At 34.8% G+C, this 18,229-nt stretch overlaps 1 protein-coding gene across 3 annotated transcripts in view; it reads right to left on the bottom strand.

Annotated features, from left to right (window-relative positions):
* The window catches only part of LOC150098232 (solute carrier family 12 member 2-like), a 571,711-nt gene that overhangs the window by 430,294 nt on the left and 123,188 nt on the right, over nt 1–18,229 (bottom strand). For all 3 annotated transcript variants that reach the window (XM_090406235.1, XM_090406234.1, XM_090406233.1), the window contains exons 2-4: nt 17,777–17,863; nt 17,508–17,583; nt 3,724–3,819 (exon numbers count right to left, since the gene is read on the bottom strand). In XM_090406235.1, the coding sequence (XP_090262361.1) occupies nt 3,724–3,819; nt 17,508–17,583; nt 17,777–17,863 (259 nt within the window). The remainder of the gene's footprint in view (nt 1–3,723; nt 3,820–17,507; nt 17,584–17,776; nt 17,864–18,229) is intronic.

Consider the following 18,229-nt stretch of genomic DNA (forward strand, 5'->3'; position numbering starts at 1 on the left):
ACATAACAACCCAGGATCACTTGTGCCTGTTGACATTATGATGAAAGTGACCAATACATAAAAATATTGGAGAAAAGAGTGGTCCCACAGATCTAGAAAGACAAAGAACTCATCTTCTAACAGGATCTCACTCCATTCAACACTTCAAAAAGTTATTCATTTGATCTACCCATAACATTGCTAAAAACAGAAGAGGAGAATACAATTTGAACTACTGACATTTTACAGGACTCATTTCTGACAATTTGTAAGTACACCAGAAGAGTTTTTTTTTTTTTAAAGTATTACAAAAAACGATATATACTAAAATTTCTAATGATATATATAATTATAATTAGAGTACTATCAATAGGATAGGATAATAGTATATTTCCTGAATTTTTGAATGAATCATTGATTAAAATCTAAACATAAGGGGGAAAAGGAAGAACAAGAGAGCATTCCTGAATTTGTTTAGAAAAAAAAAGACATGATATAGAAGGACATAAGAAACAGGATTTTTTGTTGTTTGATACTGCAGATGAAGAAAGATTTTCTTAAATAGCAATCACATCTACAAAAGGCTAAGTATTATGAATGGATTAAGACAAGAGAAAAACTGATATTTTTCTTAAGTGATTTCTCTTTCTAGCAACTACAACCACAAATTGTAATAGCTAGTAAACTGATGATGCAGGAAACATTCTCTATAATTGAGACAGCAGAGGTAAATAAGTCATTTCCATGGACTGTCCACCTGGATACTCAAGACAGGTTTCTAAACCAGTAGCAGAAGTATAGATGCAATCAGATAACGGCCCATGGAAACATAAAATAAACAGCACTGCATTGACTAAACTAGAGCGAGCATAAAAGTGAAGCTCTCAGCCCTTCACAAAAAAAGTTGTACTGCTCAGATGATTCAAAGCTTCAAGATTTATGGCTCAATACCTTAAACACCATTTTCACATGTGAAGATAATTTAGTGAATTCTATCAAGATATGAGTATGTCTTATTTCTAATAACCAAAATCAGCTTTCTCTTCCTGAGTTGACTTTTACATGTAGCCCATCCTGGTATAAACAGTTCACATCCACAGCCTCTTCAGCCTCCAAAAGAATGGTATTTTTTGTACTAAAAACTCCTTTTCTTCTGCTCAACTCTTAACACTTTATAGATCCCAAATCTGCCTAAGAACACTAGTTTCCAAAAACCTCTAAGAATGCCTGACTGTATTCAAGAGCTATTTGCTTAATAGAGCATGTCTTTCATGGTTTCTTATCTAATGAACTGGCCACCACGATTCTTAAAATTTCCTCTTCAAACCTCAGTGTGTTTTGTGTTATGAAATGTTGTTGAATGAGTGCATGAAACCTGCGAAACTCCGATGACATTTAGAAATTAAACATTGTGATGTGAAAAATATGCCAACTGAATTTTTTCAGCAATGCTTAGGGGCATTAAATCATTGGAAAGATATAGTTTCGGCCATGGGTTCCATTAATAGCAAGGCACTGGAAGCAGCCTATCTTTTAAGTTTGCGCATAGCGAAAACAGGGAAATCTCAATTCTATCAGGGAAAATTTGCTACTTCCAGCTATAACAGATGTGGTAAAAACTATGTTTGGCAAGAAGTTACTAAAAGATATTGATTTGATTCCCTTTTTAAATTACACTGTCGGTCGCAGAATTAATGATATGGCAGGTGACGTAGAATCAGTTAATCAAAAGAGTTAAGAAGAGCCCTTATTATGTGTTACAAATAGACGAGACTACTGATGTTACAAACGATGCACAGTTAATATGCTACGTAAGATATGTGCATGATAACAACATTCATGATGATATTCTGTTTTGTAGAACTTTGCCATCCCGAACAACTTGAGAAGAAATATTTTACACTTTCAATAATTACATAATACACAAAGGGATCCAGTGGGAAAAATGTATAGGCTTCTGTTCAGATGGAGCTTGTGCCCTTATAGGCAGGCATAGTGGGGTTGTTTCTATGATCAAGGAAGTAGCTCTGGATATGAATTTGTTTCATATATAGGGTACATTGTTTCATATATAGGGAAGCGTTGGCCTCCAAAGGAATGCCACCAGAATTTAAAACTGTGCTATGCAACACCATAAAGTTAGTTAATTTTATTAAAACTCGAACGTTAAATAACAGGTTATTTTAAGTACTCTACAATGAAATGGGCAGTGAATATATACAACTTTTGCTTCATTCTGAAATTCACTGGCTTTCCAGGGGCAAAGTACTAACAAGGTCATTTCAATTAAGGCACGAAATTTTATTATTTGTAAATGAACGCAATTCTGATTTTGCATCACTCCTTGTTGACGAAGCATGGTTATCAACACTTTCTCCTATCTTTCAGACATTTTTTCAAAATTAAATGAACTAAATCTCTCCCTTCAAGGAAATTCTTCAATTATTTTTGATGCCTACGATAAAATAAAGGCATTCGAGAAAAAACTAGTTTTATGGATTAATTATGTAAAAGACAGACAATTCGCATCTTTTCCAAAATTGGAATCTTTTTAGTGGAAAATAATATTTTTGTTGATTGTGAATTTCTGGAAAGGGTTTGTGACCACCTCAAAACTCTGAAACAGAATTTTGAAACATATTTTTCGAATAACTTTTATAAGAAATTTCTGTGGGTTCGCGATCCATTTCAAGCTTGCAGTCACGAGAACGACGTTTTGTTATTGAAAAAAGAACAGTAAATGAGCTTCAAATGACAGTGGGCTAAAAATGCAATTCCATGATCTTGGTTTGGCTCGATTTTAAATCTCTCCTTCAGTGAGAAGTGAATTTCCCGAATTATCTGAAGAAGCATTGAAAATCATTATGCAGGTTTCTACAACCTATCTTTATGAGAAATGATTTTCATCACTCCTTCAAATAAAAACAAAATACAGAAATCATCTTAGTGTGTGTGTGTGTGTGTGTGTGTGTGTGTGTCGATCTTCGACTGAAGTTGACCATTATTGAGCCAGATATACAGCAACTATGCAAGGGCTGAGGAGCTCAACCATCTCATTAAAAGTGAGTGGTAACATAATTATATCATTATTTATTTGTTTAATAAAAAGTAAAACTTTGTTCAATGATGATACACTTTTAATCATTTACTTCCAATTTAATTAATTATGTTTTTCCATATGCATTCAAAAACATGCTTTTAGATTTATTATGTTATAAATGGCACAGTTTTTCCGAAATGTTGGTAATTCCTACTTATGTTTTTAAAAAATTACGAAAAGTCAAAATGACGTATAGGGAAATAAATTAAAAACACTGTTTATTTTTGAAGTAAAACTTTGATTCCAATATTCTAAAATGTTATTTTTCTTGCTTTTCTGTTCGCAAAATCGTCGATGACATTGTTGAAGTCTATTTCATCACTCAGTTGCTGTTTTATAGACAGTATGGCAAGATTTCTTAAACGGCAAAAAATGTGCCACCCGGGGCGGTCGCTCCCCCTTCCCCCAGTTATGCCTCTGTAACTTAGTGGTCCGTAGAATTGTTTTAGGCATTTTACTGGTCCTTGGGCTTAGAAAGGTTGAGAAACGCTGTCCTAAAGGAAACATACAGATGTCAAGAAGTTGGTAACAAATTATTAGATTGTGTCTTTAATTTTTTTTGTGTTCCTTTACTAGCATGCCTCCTTGTTTATTATAGTGCCATTTATCCATGAAGAATACAAATAAATAAATAAAAACATTACCTCCTTTCACTTCTCCATTGGTACAAATTGCAGACATGGAAAGAGTTGTAAGAACAGTAACTCCTGCTGCCAGTAAAATAACTACGCATCCTAATCCTTAAAGAAAAAATTTTAAAATTCAATTTACTATCAATATTAACATTCAAATAAACATTTTATGTTCTATTATAAAATGAAAGTCAATAAGTAATGCACAAAGTCTGTAGAATAATATCAGGACTTAATATTTGATATATATTTGTATATGCAATGATATTCACTGTAGCTACCACTACTAAGCTTCCTTGTCAGCATCCTTTCCATGCCAAGAAGGATCTTAGTAAAATTTCATTCAATATTATTTTACTGCATCTCCATAGAGTCCAGAGACTCATTGCAGGAGACCCAAATCAACCATGATACACACAAATCCTATCATACCTCTCCTTGAATCCACTCACCATCAGGGAACTCACAATTCTGGCAATCCATTTCACTCACCACTCTCCACACAAAAAATCTGGTTCACACACCCCTACTAACCACTCTTACACAACTTCCATGGATGGCCCCTGGTTCTCACTATGTCATATATTGAAAAATTTCACTTGCATCAATTTTATAAAACCCCTTTAATATCTTAATTTTGATCATGTCCCCTCTTTTCTGCCTATCAACTAAACTTCTGCAAACCTTCAACCTATCCTCACAGGAAGTGTTCCACAGACCCCATCTTGGTCACTCATCTCTGAATCCTCTTGACCACTTCCTCGTTCTCAATAAACCCAGGTGACCAAATCTGGGTGCAGTAGTCAATATGTGGCCAAATCATAGCCTTATAAGGAGGGATAATAACTTCCTTATCTTTATTATTTGTTAGCATGTTTTTCAACATCCAAGTAATTCGTTGAGCAATTTTACCAACTTTTGCAATATGCCCTCTGAACTTCAACTCTTTGTCCACCATTATCCACAAATCCCTAGCCTCATCAATTTCTGGCAATCCAATACCATCAATATAATACATGATACGATATGCAACCTTTTGCAACATTCAATTAACAATTATCCATTGCCCACAATGCCAATTTATTTAAATCATCCTGCAAGATATCTACATCACTTATATTCAACTATTGCTCTCCCCAGTTTTGCATCATCAGCAAACAACTGAATATCCCCTCTTAAATCTTTCCATATATCATTGATATACAAATTAAATAGTTGCCCTAGTGCCAAACCCTGAGGTAATCCACTAAGTCACCATCATTCTCCTAGATTCCACTCCACCATATGCTACTCTCTGGTGTCTGTCTGCCATCCCATTCATGCTACTAGCCTCACATCCATTCCCATCTACTCCAGTTTTCGTAATAGTTTTCCATGTGGTATTCTGTCAAATGCCTTGGCAAAGTTGAGTAATATCACAGTGTAGCCATTAGCCTTTATTCAATTCTGCTGTCACTTTATTATAAAATGTGACTAAGTTACTAAGACAGGACCTATACTTTGTTGTATTCTACCTTTCACCAACTTTTCGAATACTTTAACAACAATCACTCCCAATAAATTAATTGGTCCATAGTTTGCTACTTCTGTCTCGGAGCCACCTTTATGCAATGGTACTATCTTACCCCCTTTTCCACTCCCTTGGAACCCTGCCAGAGCTAAGACAGATTGAATCAGAGACAATGCCAATTTTCTTGCACATTCACATAGTACACAGGCTGATATGCCATCCAGTTCCACTGCAGTGTTCACATTCATATTTTTTTTTAATATGCTGAACACCTCCTGTTGATATGCATCAGCAACTGTAAAATCACCACCTGGATGATACAACTTTGCAAAATGATCAACTCAACTATTTCTTTTGTTTTAGCCACCTTCCTACCATGATCATTGTTTAAAGTCATTCTACCATAGTCATTTTTCCTCTAACTTGCTACATAATGAGAAAACTCTTTTCAGCTTACTTCGGCCTGTTTGGCTAAACTCAGACTATGAGTCTCTCTCTCTCTCATAGTCAGATTTGGCTCTCCACAACATTTTTTTTTTTTTGCAGCTCTTGCTTTATATCCCTACTCATCCACTTAATTCCAAGTTGGTATTGTCCTCCTGCCTTTGGTTATGCAGTTTGATATTGCTACTCTCAACCAATCTGACCATTTGTCGTGCGCTACTGATATTCTTTCCTTGTAGCTTCAAGCCATGGCACTGTTCCAAGATGATGCCTGAGTCTTTCATAATTACCAGCCTTATAGTTGAACATAAATCCCTTTTTGACAGAACTTCACACGTTTGGCAACTTCCCAGAACAAGATCGCATCAGAAAATATATCCATAACCAAGGATATATTTTCTGATGCTATTATCACATCCTACATCCTTAAACCCCTTGATCCCTCTATAATATGTTTCATGTAATTATCTTTTGCAACTGTATAAATCCCACTTCCATCTTGCCATGCCTCTTTCCTCCCTCCAATCGAAGTCTCCCATAATAATATGCCCCATAATAGTCCAGCCTACTCTCATTGCTAATACATGAGATCTACATTTCCCTGTGGATCCCCTGGTCTATAACAACACCCAACAACATATTTTGTCCTATTTGCCTCTATCTCACACTACACAGCCTCAAATGAACCTAAATGAACCTCAGACCTAAAATCATCTAACTTCTTTGTTAATTGTAATTCTGAAGATATCATCAGCAATACCTCACATCCTGTCCTGTTTTCCTTCCATTCTCCCTGAAAATAGAATATCCTTTACATTCTATCCTGTAAATTATTTTCTGTTAATTAGGTCTCACTGATGCCTATAATTTTTGACCAAGTTGAGCTTACCAATGCCAAAAACTCCTCACCCTTATTCCTGATACTTCTTGCATTTACATACATGCATTTTAACATACCTTTGTACTTTTGGTAGACATTACATAATTACCCTTATGTAATGTCTACCAAAACATTCAAATTGGAGACCTGTGAAATCCCATTCAGTATTGCATTATCTGTACTGTACACACTCATTTAGCACATGTTTGATTTCATCCTCCATAATATGTCTAGTTTCCCTGGCTTTGCACTACCACATTCTCACTAAACACTTTCTTCAAACATCCAATTCCAAGCCATTCAAATGGAGTCCATGAGGCATATAAGTCCTTTTATCCATCAAATTTGCTCAATACATCAATAAAGTACACACCATTCCTCCTGCACAATCTTCTGACTTATTTGCAATCATGGCCTTTCTCAGTTCTGTTCCTATCATACCGAGGAAGTAGACTCAATCTTTACTTTCTTACTCTTCATTTTTGCTTTCACTAACAACTTTCATATCCTCTCTAACTGTATATTTCTCGCCTCTCAAATCATTTGTGCCAGCCAAAACAATTAACTTATTCGCTTCATTCTTCTGCATATTTACAGCATCAGTAACATCCTTTATCTTCGCACCTGGAAAACATGCTTTCGTCACTTTCTCATTAAGTATACCTCTTATCATTGAATCCCCATAGAATATCTCTTTTCACCCAGTTGCTTGCACTTTTATGAGTGCAAGATTTCTTATTCTCATCCTTCTGTACCACGTGCTAATTGTTTCTCCAGTCACTTGAGCTCATGTTTTTGTCCTGTCAGGGAATCCATGTAAGCATGCAATTTTTTTCCACACTGGCATCTCATCCATATTACTTTCAACCACTTCCTTCAAATTCTCATTTACTGCTTCTGCTCCACTCATTGAATGAAAAGAACAGAAAGTCAGGTGCAGGCAGGTTGAAACCTAACCAAATAGTACAGTTGTTGGAGAGTGTGGTCTCTGCTATGTGCTCACCATATGGTGAGCACATAGCAGATCAATATGGTGACCCATAAGTCATGCAAGGATTCAAGCATTTAATAATTTTATTTATTATTTTTATTTTTTTTTTGTTATAAAGAAATGCAGAACCTGAACATCTGTTTCATTAGTTATGAAAACCATGTCATGTAAAAGCCTCCATTTTTGGCTTCACAAAAAATGGCCCTTGTTATGGCATGTTCCATGTCAGCTATTTGTGCTTTCTGGCTATAGTGCCCTAATTTTTGCATGAATGTTCTCCTTCAGCTGTTCGATTGTTTGGAACTTGTTCACATACACTGTTTCCTTCAGGCAGCCATAGGAAGAAGGTATGATGGCCAATTAATTGCAGATCTTTGTAAAATTCTCTTGCCAAAAATGTTTTTTCAAAATTTTAGCTTGTTTTTGGGGTTACAATGTTACCAATAATTAATTTTCTAGATAATGCTTAGATTACTTGAAAGAAATAAAATGAAAAAAAAAAGTTATTCACATTTTAAACCCCTTTGTGACTTACAGGCCACCCAATACAATGCTTGGTTTGTATAGTATGGGAAAACAGAATTACTCAGTGACATTTATTAATTGTTGTGCTTCACTCCAGAAAATCCATGATTACTATGCTATTCCAATAGCAAAGAGGTGCTATCGATATTTTCTGTATGGACCTTGCAAGCTATTTTTTTTTTGGTCTAGAGCAGTGGTGTTGAACCTTTTCTATTATGCGAGCTACTTTTCTATAAAAAGTTATTCGGCGATCTACTCACTTATATAGATCACGTTCCTCCAACCTGATATCTGATTACCACAAATAAACAACTAAAAAAAACTTTATTTGTGTATTTAAAAATTTATTTATCACTTTTAATTATTTTAATACAACAAAAAAACAAACAAACACATACATTGGAATAAAATATTTCTCTATTTTGGAAAACCAAAGTTAGAAAAAACAACAGATTGATTACAAACTCACAAGTTACAGGAAATGCTGGTTGATTAAAAAAAAAAAGTTAATGTGAAATTTGGCATTGTTTGGACCATGCAATATTTTCATAGTCAAGTTGATATAAAGAAGTGGCCAATCGCAGACAATCATCCAAATGATCATTTGTAATTGCCATTGGTTTACCATAAAAAATCAATTAATAGGTTTCTTAATTGATTTTTTATGACAGTCATATTTGAAGAAGCAGATTCTGACAAGTATGTCGATCCGAAACATGACAGAATTTTTCGTGCAATATCAGTTAATATTGGGAATTGTTCATGTGCATACTTCCAAATGACCATTGATTATTGATTTTAAATGTAAACTATTCTGAATGTTTATTATCTCAAGTTCTACTTCAGCTTGGTTTATATCAAACAGCCCACTAATTTTATTTGAAATTTCTGTGATGTTCAAGTGTTCTTGAAATGGATTATTGATAAAAGATACAATCATTTCAGTTTTATTAAAATCTTTAAATCTTGAATTTATTTCTTCCTCAACTAATTCTATTTCACAAATAAATTCTTTTAAATCATAGCGAAGCATTTCTTGATTTTGTTCAAAAATTTTTAATAAATATGGGAGATGTCTAAATTCACGGTCATTTATATTTTTCTTTAATAAAAGTAAGTATTGTTGGAAAGTTTTTATTGAACTTAACATGTCAATTAAATTTTTATCTCTACCTTGTAACTATAAATTTAAATTGCTTAATTTCGTACAGAAATCTACTAAAAATTATAAGTGTAACAACCATCTTTTATCACTCAATTGTGGATAAATATCTCCTTCATCAAGAAAAATTTTTATATCGTTAATTAATACAAGAAATCTTTCTAAAAATTGACTTCCTGAGCTAGCGAAGATAATTGTACAACAGGAGTTCCCTATCATCATCTGCCTGTAATTTAAATAACAGCCGTTGCAGGGCTTTTCCTCGAACAGAATTTACAATTTTAAATGTAATATCCAAAACATCTTTTGTGTTTAATCTTTTACTCCACAGTAAATGTTGGTGAATAATACAGTGATATGTTAAGAAATCTGGATGTTTGTCATTGTTTTTACTTAATGAAATGAAGCCTGATTTATTACCTATCATTGCAGGAGCACCATCAATAGACACAAGTTTAAATAGCAGAAGTTTGTGTTGTTTCACAAATTCATCAAACGCCGAAAAAATGTCTTCTCCTCTAGTCCTTCCCAATAATGGTATAACGTTCAAAAGTTCTTTACTTGAATAATCTTGAAATACCGTGCAAATAAATACCATTAACTGAGCAATATCAGTGAAGTTGTTTGATTCATCAAATTGTAATGAAAATGCAACACACTGGTGAATGTCTGACATTAACCTGGCCTGGAAACTTTTCTCTAGCAATTGAAACTCTTCCTTTCGGCAATTTGAAACCTTGTCTGCGGCCTAGAAGTAGTCTCTCTCTAGCGACGTATCGAACTGAGCAGCTCCTTTCTGGAAGCAGGAAACTCCTCTCTCAAGCAACGTGGATCCAGGCAGTCTCTCTGACGGAGACTCTGGACCGGGCCACCTCCTCTCTGACAGCAATTCTGGAACTGGGACCCCTTCTGCTTGCTTCAGTCCCTTTTTATTAGGCCTCCTCTGAGACCTCGCATGAAGTTTGGCAACCCCCAATGAGTCTTTCATCTTAAGTTTCAAGTTCGGCATGCCTTTTATTCTCCTCTGCTTTCTTTTGATTGTAAGTTGTCAGCCATTGGAAAATTGTTTGAACTCTTTCTGACTGACTTTGGAGATGTTTACACTCAGAGCCTGCAAGCCTTTCTCATACATACAAGTTTCAATAACAATCTTTCTAATGCTGCCATGTACAGCTTCGGCAACAAAAACATCGCCTTTGTTTTTAACACTCTAACATATTCTTATTAAAGCAGTATATACAGTTAGCTTCAAAAGAGTTATTTACAAAAACATCTAATACAAACTATACCGAGACAAACAAAGTTTATTTTTTTACAATATTCACATGGGACTTAACCTAAGTAAAAAATCGATGTAATGTGCTTTGGAATATTTAATATTTAAGCTACAATAGAGTTTTTACACTTTGCTTATAATCATATTCACTCGGCTCTGTTTGACTTCCACTGATTCAAATTAATTCATTTACCTTGACTTATAAGAAAATTACTGATTTGACAATTTTAACGAAAATAAATAAACAATAGCAATACACTTAAAGTGAATTAAAAATAATACAAAATGATAAATAAAATATTATGTTTTCAGTTTTAATTAAATTTGTAAGTAAGGAGGAATACACAAGAGATCAACCAAAAATCGCTCTGCGATCGACGGGTCGATCCACCCCTGGTCTAGAGAATGTTGGATGCCCACCTTTTTTTACCATGTGGAGAGGTTTACTCACCATGACATTGTCTTCTTGTCTACAGATTGATATACCAGCCAATAGCAGCTTCCTATCCTATTGGTGCTACAATGGTGTCAAGTGAGATGATTTCCAGAATTTCTATGCTTTTTAATATGGTCTGGTTGCTATTTATGCTCACTTAATCTAGATCAGGGGTCGGTAACTGGCTGCCCACATGTGCTCAAACGTGCATTTTCCATAAAAGGTTGACTATACTTACATGGCATGTAGCCTGTATGTTGAATTATTTAAATAATTCATTTTATAATATGAATAATAAATTAAAAATAATTTTATACCTATACTTCGTGATATCTCCCGTGCAACTTGGAAATACCATCAAAAGGAAACTTTTGCTGGTAAAACTTATTGAAGATTTACAAACGGAATTTTCAACAAGGTTTGTGGATTTTCATAAAAAATAGCATCGAAATGCGATTATGTTTGAAAGCTTTTAATGTTGACATTGATCGATGCTTACCAAAAAAAAAAAAAAAAAATTTGAAGGATTAATCAGTTTCGCAAAGATGATAGTCGCATTTGGAAGCACCTACATTTGTGAATAAGCATTTTCTGCCATAAGTTTTAGAAAAAATAAAATTTCTTCGACTAACTGATGAACATTTGCATGCTTCGATTCGAATTTGTACCTCAGGTTATAAAGTGGATCTAGATAATCTGGCTAAGGGAAAACAATCACAAAAGGCACATTAAGCAGGGAGACACACACATATTGTGATGCATAAACTATATTACTTTGTTTTTACATAATAATAATTTTTCATTGTGTTTCATTTTCATGCTTGTTTCATATCTCGTCCTTTAAAAATTTGTGTTTTTTAAGATTGACATAATAAAAATTGATAACTTAAGTATTTTTTTTTTCACTCACTATTTTCTCTTAAATAAACGCTTGCGGCCCTATTATTAAAAATAAAAGTTGAATGTGGCCTATGAGACTGAAAAGGTTGCCGATCCCTGATCTAGATACTTAGGTCAAACTATCCAAGCCCTTGTTCTATAAAAAAAATGTGGCTTGCAATCCATGAGTAAAATATAGCATATATTCAATGGCTCAAATCAAAAACTCAAGCCTTTCAAAACTTAGCATACATTATAGCCCAAAACAAGCTTAAGATAATCAACAAATCCAAAGCAGCCTTCTTACAGGTAAAATGCAATAGGGTTGCTTCCTGCTTAAATGGTGGTCCATCAACTAGGGTTATTGGGCATAGCTTCTGCACTTCCTCACATTCTGATGATGCCATTGCAGAATTACCCAGGGATAAGGGATCAGAAGACCTCTTGATGTAATCTTTTTCTCTAAACACTTGTATGGACAAACAGGGTTAACTGCTTTTACAATATCACAAACTGCTCACTGTATCTTCTGATCTTTTGCCAGAAAGCTATCAGAAAAATCCTTAGTCAATACTAGTAGATCTTTTGGTCCAGATGGTAGTTTTAGAGAACATTCTGGTTATGCTTCAGAATTAACACTCATCCTGTATCACTTATATGAGCTATCAGTCAGCTGGCATCTCTCTACCCAACAGTATGGAAGAAGCAAGCTATTATTCTGTCTGTCCCTAAAAAAAAGGAATAAAAATCACCTGCCTGACTAGTGACCTCACCTCGATACCCTAAGTCAGTGTTTCTCAAAGTATGGTATGCGAAAGGTCTTCAGGGGATACATTGGCAATTTTTGGCTATGCATCATTAACACAGGGAATCATTATATTTCTCAACTATCACTTCTATTGATATTTCTCAACTATCACTTCTCAACTATCAATATGTTGAAGTGAAATATCACTTCAACATATTGAGAAATATGTTGAATTGACTCAACAAATTGTTGTTGAGCGACTCAACAAATTGTTGAGTCACTTCAACACAGAGAAATATGTTGAAGTGACTAAAAACAGCATGTGGATTGAAGGCGACTAAAAACAGCACTAACTAATGAATGACATCTCCCCTCCAACAGAAACTGCTGTATAAACTCAAGCAAAACCATATGTTGCATGGGCAGCATATGGGTTTGCTTGACACCACCAGGTCATGAACGCATTAAAACTAAGAAATATATAGTGAATGTGTTTCAGATATTATGGAATTCAGTTGAAGAGAATTAGCATTTAGACTCAACTGTTGAAATGCTAATTTGTCTTTGGTTCATGTGATCTTTTGTTAATACCGCACCGATCATTATGCACTTCTTCATAGCTGCCTTACGTATCTCAAGTGTTGTAAATTACTGGTAATTTTTGCTTGAAATAATGGGAAAGAAGATAAAGCTATTTGGGTAGATGACTTTGACGATGTACACAAAGAAACTGTTCTCGATGCCTAAAGTAGCGATAGCAAGTAGGAGCTTCTTGGTAAGTCACACCATTTGCATTTTTTTTCCTTCTGAAAACTTTAGTTCCGAAAATCCTTGCATACATCTCGCACCACGTTTTTTTAGCTTTAATTTCGGGAAAAAAGTGCGAGTTATATTCAAGTAGATAAATTTATGGTAAATTTTCTTAGCTTTCAAATTCTCAAGTATGGATCATTGGTTAAAGATTGGATTCATAAACCACAAAAGAGAACAATATAGCAAATACAAGTAGCTGTAAGCAACAAGAAAACATTGATATTGCATCTGGATTACATGAAATTGATAAGGGTGTGTCGTCTGACATCTCTAGAGAACCAACTAGGAAGAAGACGAAAAATCTTCGTAAGTATGATATGAATTACTTGAAATGTGGATTTTCATGGAAGGGAAATGAAGGGGAAACTATTCCAAACTTTGTTCTATTAAAAATAAATCATTTCGTTTGTTTGCATGAATATATAAATTCAAATAAAATAGACATTTACAATGAAATATACTTTATTTATTATTTAATAAGAGAGTACTTGGTAATAATGAAAATATATGAAGGGGTACGTGGATATCTGAAGTTTGAGAAACACTGCCCTAGGTCATGGTCAACAAACTCTCTCACTATCCAGAAAAGCTTCAGTCAATTAGTAATCAATCACCAATATGGATTCTGCCTTTTTCATTCTATAGCAGACTGCAAACTTGTTTACCTTTAAACACAGGCTATGGAAAGATTTAGAGAAGCTGATGATTTACTCTGGATCTTGTCCGAAACTGATGCCTTCACCAGGCTATCTTCCTCCTGTTGTTTGTGATTGAGTTTGCCAACTTCTCTGATCATTTATTGCATGTTATGATGGATAGCTTCCTGCTGAAGGTCTCAAAATGGTCTCCTAGAATTTTGGTATGGTGATATAGCACTACTTGTAGTGCTGCATCACTACAGTTGTAGTGATCTATTTAAGAGGGTGATCCAGTGGTTCTGTATTGATGGCATGATCTTTCACTCTGGAATGGCTGTAGTGAAGATACAGTTTTGACGTGAATATGTCTTTAAATTCAGAACAGTACTAGGGGGTATGGGACAAAATGTTGTGTAATGAAGTCATTCAATAGGGTTTGGCTTAATAATTTCTAAAGTATTAAAAGGTAGCCAAACCAAACTTATATCGTTCGATACTGGGGGGAATAAAAATTTGTCAGCGACCTTCAGATAGCGTGCCATGCCCCATGGTTGGGGATGGGGGCTCTGCCATTTTGTGTACGATCTGCTGCACTTCGGAAACTTCCACTCAGTATAACTTCTCACTCTGTCGTGGTACGACACTCATTTTAGTCTCAATCAACAGATCTCGTCGAGATCTATCGATTTAATGCATAATTCTTAAATTTCAATCCAATGTTGAAGAAAATGTGGATTGAAATTGAAAAATTTTAGAAATTTCACAATGTGAAATTTCTAAACTGTCTGCCTATACTCGCCAGAAAGCTACCCAGAAATATGGCGAATGCATATGACAAGAAAGAGCAGCTCGTCAGCATTCCAATAATATCCCAATGTCTGAACGAATAAGGAAGTATCCAGAGTGAAAGAAATGGGAAGCAGCGGCTCATGAACCCATGGAGATAAATGACGTAAGCGACTATGGCACTGCTTCAGAAGATGGATTAAACAAAATGGATGTGGATTTCGGAAGATCGATGACAATATAAGAGCATTGGAGGTCAGCAAGCCCGCTTGTGCCATAACGATTCACAAATCGCAAGGATGCACTTTCGATTTGTGTCCTTGCGATTTGTGACGCTTTGCGACAAGTCTCAACAAAATCAACTGGTGTACGTTGCACTGAACAGAGTCACTTCTATCAATAGGCAGTATTTGACTAATGAGAGAGATGATTATAAATTTTATCATGGTTATGGAAATTCAGCACCCACTGTCAGGGAGATATGTGACGAATACGAGAGAATGAAGAAACCACTTGCCGATGCTGGTTAAGCGAGTTGACAGTTTCTGTGATCACAGAGGGGATCCAGATATTAAAAGTAGATGATGATCATGACAACGCCAAAAACTCACGGCAGGGAGTCTTGTCTCGGCGATCAACACACAGAGTTTGGTGGAGCCCGCCGAAGATATCGAAACAGTCCATTATTAACAGATCTGACTACTTGGTCAGTGAAACCTGGATGGATGGAAACCAGATATAGTCACACCTGTGAATATATCTGGTTTCGAACTTAAGGCATGTAAGAATACAACCATAGAAAGGAGACACAATCAACCATCAACTTCGTCATCATCGTCCAAATGCACCGTCAGTGGAGTCACCATATACAGGAACCTCAACAGTTTCACCAATTGTCAACGTATCGTTACCATTGATGTCAGTTGTAAGTTTAGAGTCAAAGAACCATCAGTGGGAGATATATGCCTGGACGACGTAACGATCAACGGTGTATCTAAATTTGTCCTCTAAGCTGTGTACATTCATCCGAATGCTTCATCGTCAGCGACAGAATGTTGTATCTATCGATCCCTACTGCAATACTCAAAAAGCATAAAGAAAATAATCCCCTGTATCGAGACAGACCTGCATACACCCATCACTGGTGACTTCAGTGTCTATGTGTCACAAAAATGATCACTGCAGGACTTTATGAAACGCGAGTTTAATCTCACTTACATTCAAGACCACAGCGACCATGCTAGGTAACACTTGTATTGATTTGACTTTTGCCAGAAACTTGGATGTATCTTGTCTACCGTTTGTATCTTACTTCTCTTACCACAGACCTATGATAAATAAAATTATAATGATTATTAAACTTGTTTTTTTTTTTTTATTTATTTACACTTCCCAATACATATATAATCTGCTGGCATGACGTATTCACGTAAAACTCCTCCTCCGGCCATGCTCCGATACAGCCACCCAATTTTTTGTTTCCACCTGTAACTGTCAGCCCAAACTTCTGAATTTCTAAGCTGCAATTCAGTAGTTTGGGCTGAAGGACAGAGGAGGGTGGCTTGATTTTTTTTTTTATGTAAAATCAAGTGTAAGAAGGATGCAAAATCATTTCCACTGTTATTCATTATCAATAAGGATCACATTAAGAAAAGTGGCATCAAACTGATAAACATATGAAATGTTAAGTTCAGCGTTATATACTTCGATATAAATCCACAAAGTAAGTCTTCATGACTAACTGCTGTAATGAATTTGGCATGAAATTAAGCAAGAAAAACAAACTAGGAAAATAGATAGCAATGGAAAATATCAACTGAATTTTCAACAGAGAACCCCACAGAATAAAACTTAAGTCATTTACGCACTACTTTTAGTAAAGATGATATTAAATATGGAAATAGGTAACAGAATAAACAAAGCTGGTATGATGGGAAGCCAGCAGAATAAATTTAAACAGAAAAAGAAATCAAAAACAAACTATTAGCATACAAGATAGCATTTAAACTGATTTTAACTTGTGGATCTGAAATTTGGTTAGAAATAATGCAGTTCAGAAGATTAGAGACTATAGATAAGACTTTTGAGGAAAATTAGGAAACTAGACAAATAACAATGGTGTACAATCATTATCAATAACGATATCTGAAAAGAAAGTGCATTCAAGAATGTATAAGCAGATCTAATTTAAGGTGATAATTTAAAAAGGAGAGAGGAATGGGTATTGATACCATGGGAAAAAAGACCAAGCAGAAGATGAAGAGCTAAGTGGATTGAAGCATTTTGCATATTGATACAGACTGAATTTAACAATATTAGAGACCTGATAATTTGGAAAAAAACTTGACAGGATTAATTATTAATGTGAGGTAGATTACTCACTCAAGTGAGTTGTGTAATTTACTTCAGGACTGAGGAAAATTATTCCCCTCCTCCAAAAATCATTGTTTAGATCTACTCAGCATTTTCCCATCCATCACCTAAAGGTTTAGCACCTTATCAAGAAGTCAATAAGAATGACTCAGGTAACTGAAATCTCCAGTATGCTGTGGGTGGCTTCTATTGGCTTTAATGTAGTTTATACTATCAAAGTCTTTATAGTTTGATGTTCATATACACACATATTTGATGTTGCAAATTTATCTGCCATGTCTCTTCATATTTTTTTTTTTTTTTTTTTGTGAAATTCAAGTTTGTTATGTACTTACCAATACCTGCTTGTCCAATAACCCAAGACAGCCTTAAAAACAGCATTACTCCCCATATGTTTAAAAGACATCGTACCTAGATGAATAGAGTACATATTGAAATGGTTATAACTTTATTACTTGTTCAAAGTTGTTTATAGAATTTTTTTATTTTATTTTATTTTTTTTATTATATAGAAATTTCTAGATGTGCTTTATGCTTATATCATGCCCTGCCATAAAGTAAGCATTTAAGACTACAAAATCAATACGAAAATGTACCCACTTACCAATACTCCTTGAATCCATCCTAACTTAACTGCAGGTTTTATCAACTGTACATCTTCGTTAGACTTGATCTGCTTATAATAATAGTGCTACAAAATAAAAATATTCAGCATTACTGATACTGATCAGAGAAATTATATATTTGTAGAAATTCTAACCCCTTTTCCCTTGATTACAAGGTAAATTATACTTAAGAAATTATATTCTTGTTTAATCCTCTGCTATGTGTAAGCAAAGTTTGCACATGAAGTATCCTCAAGTTTTTTTGTTTTTTTTTGTCACAGTGCCATCTCTTTAGATGCCGTATGGTCACTCCCATACTTCATAGGTCTCAGAGAGTGAAGTCTCTACTAAAAGAGTGGTAGGATCTTCTCATAACTACTTTTCTACAAGGAATTAGAATTATATTGCCTATGGTAGAATTTGAACCCACAAGAATTGGTTTGAGAGACTGA

This window comes from Typopeltis vanoorti, chromosome 16, assembly GCF_054136105.1.
Source record: "Typopeltis vanoorti isolate ZY-2024b chromosome 16, IOZ_Tvanoo_1.0, whole genome shotgun sequence".
Lineage (NCBI taxonomy): Eukaryota > Metazoa > Arthropoda > Arachnida > Uropygi > Thelyphonidae > Typopeltis > Typopeltis vanoorti.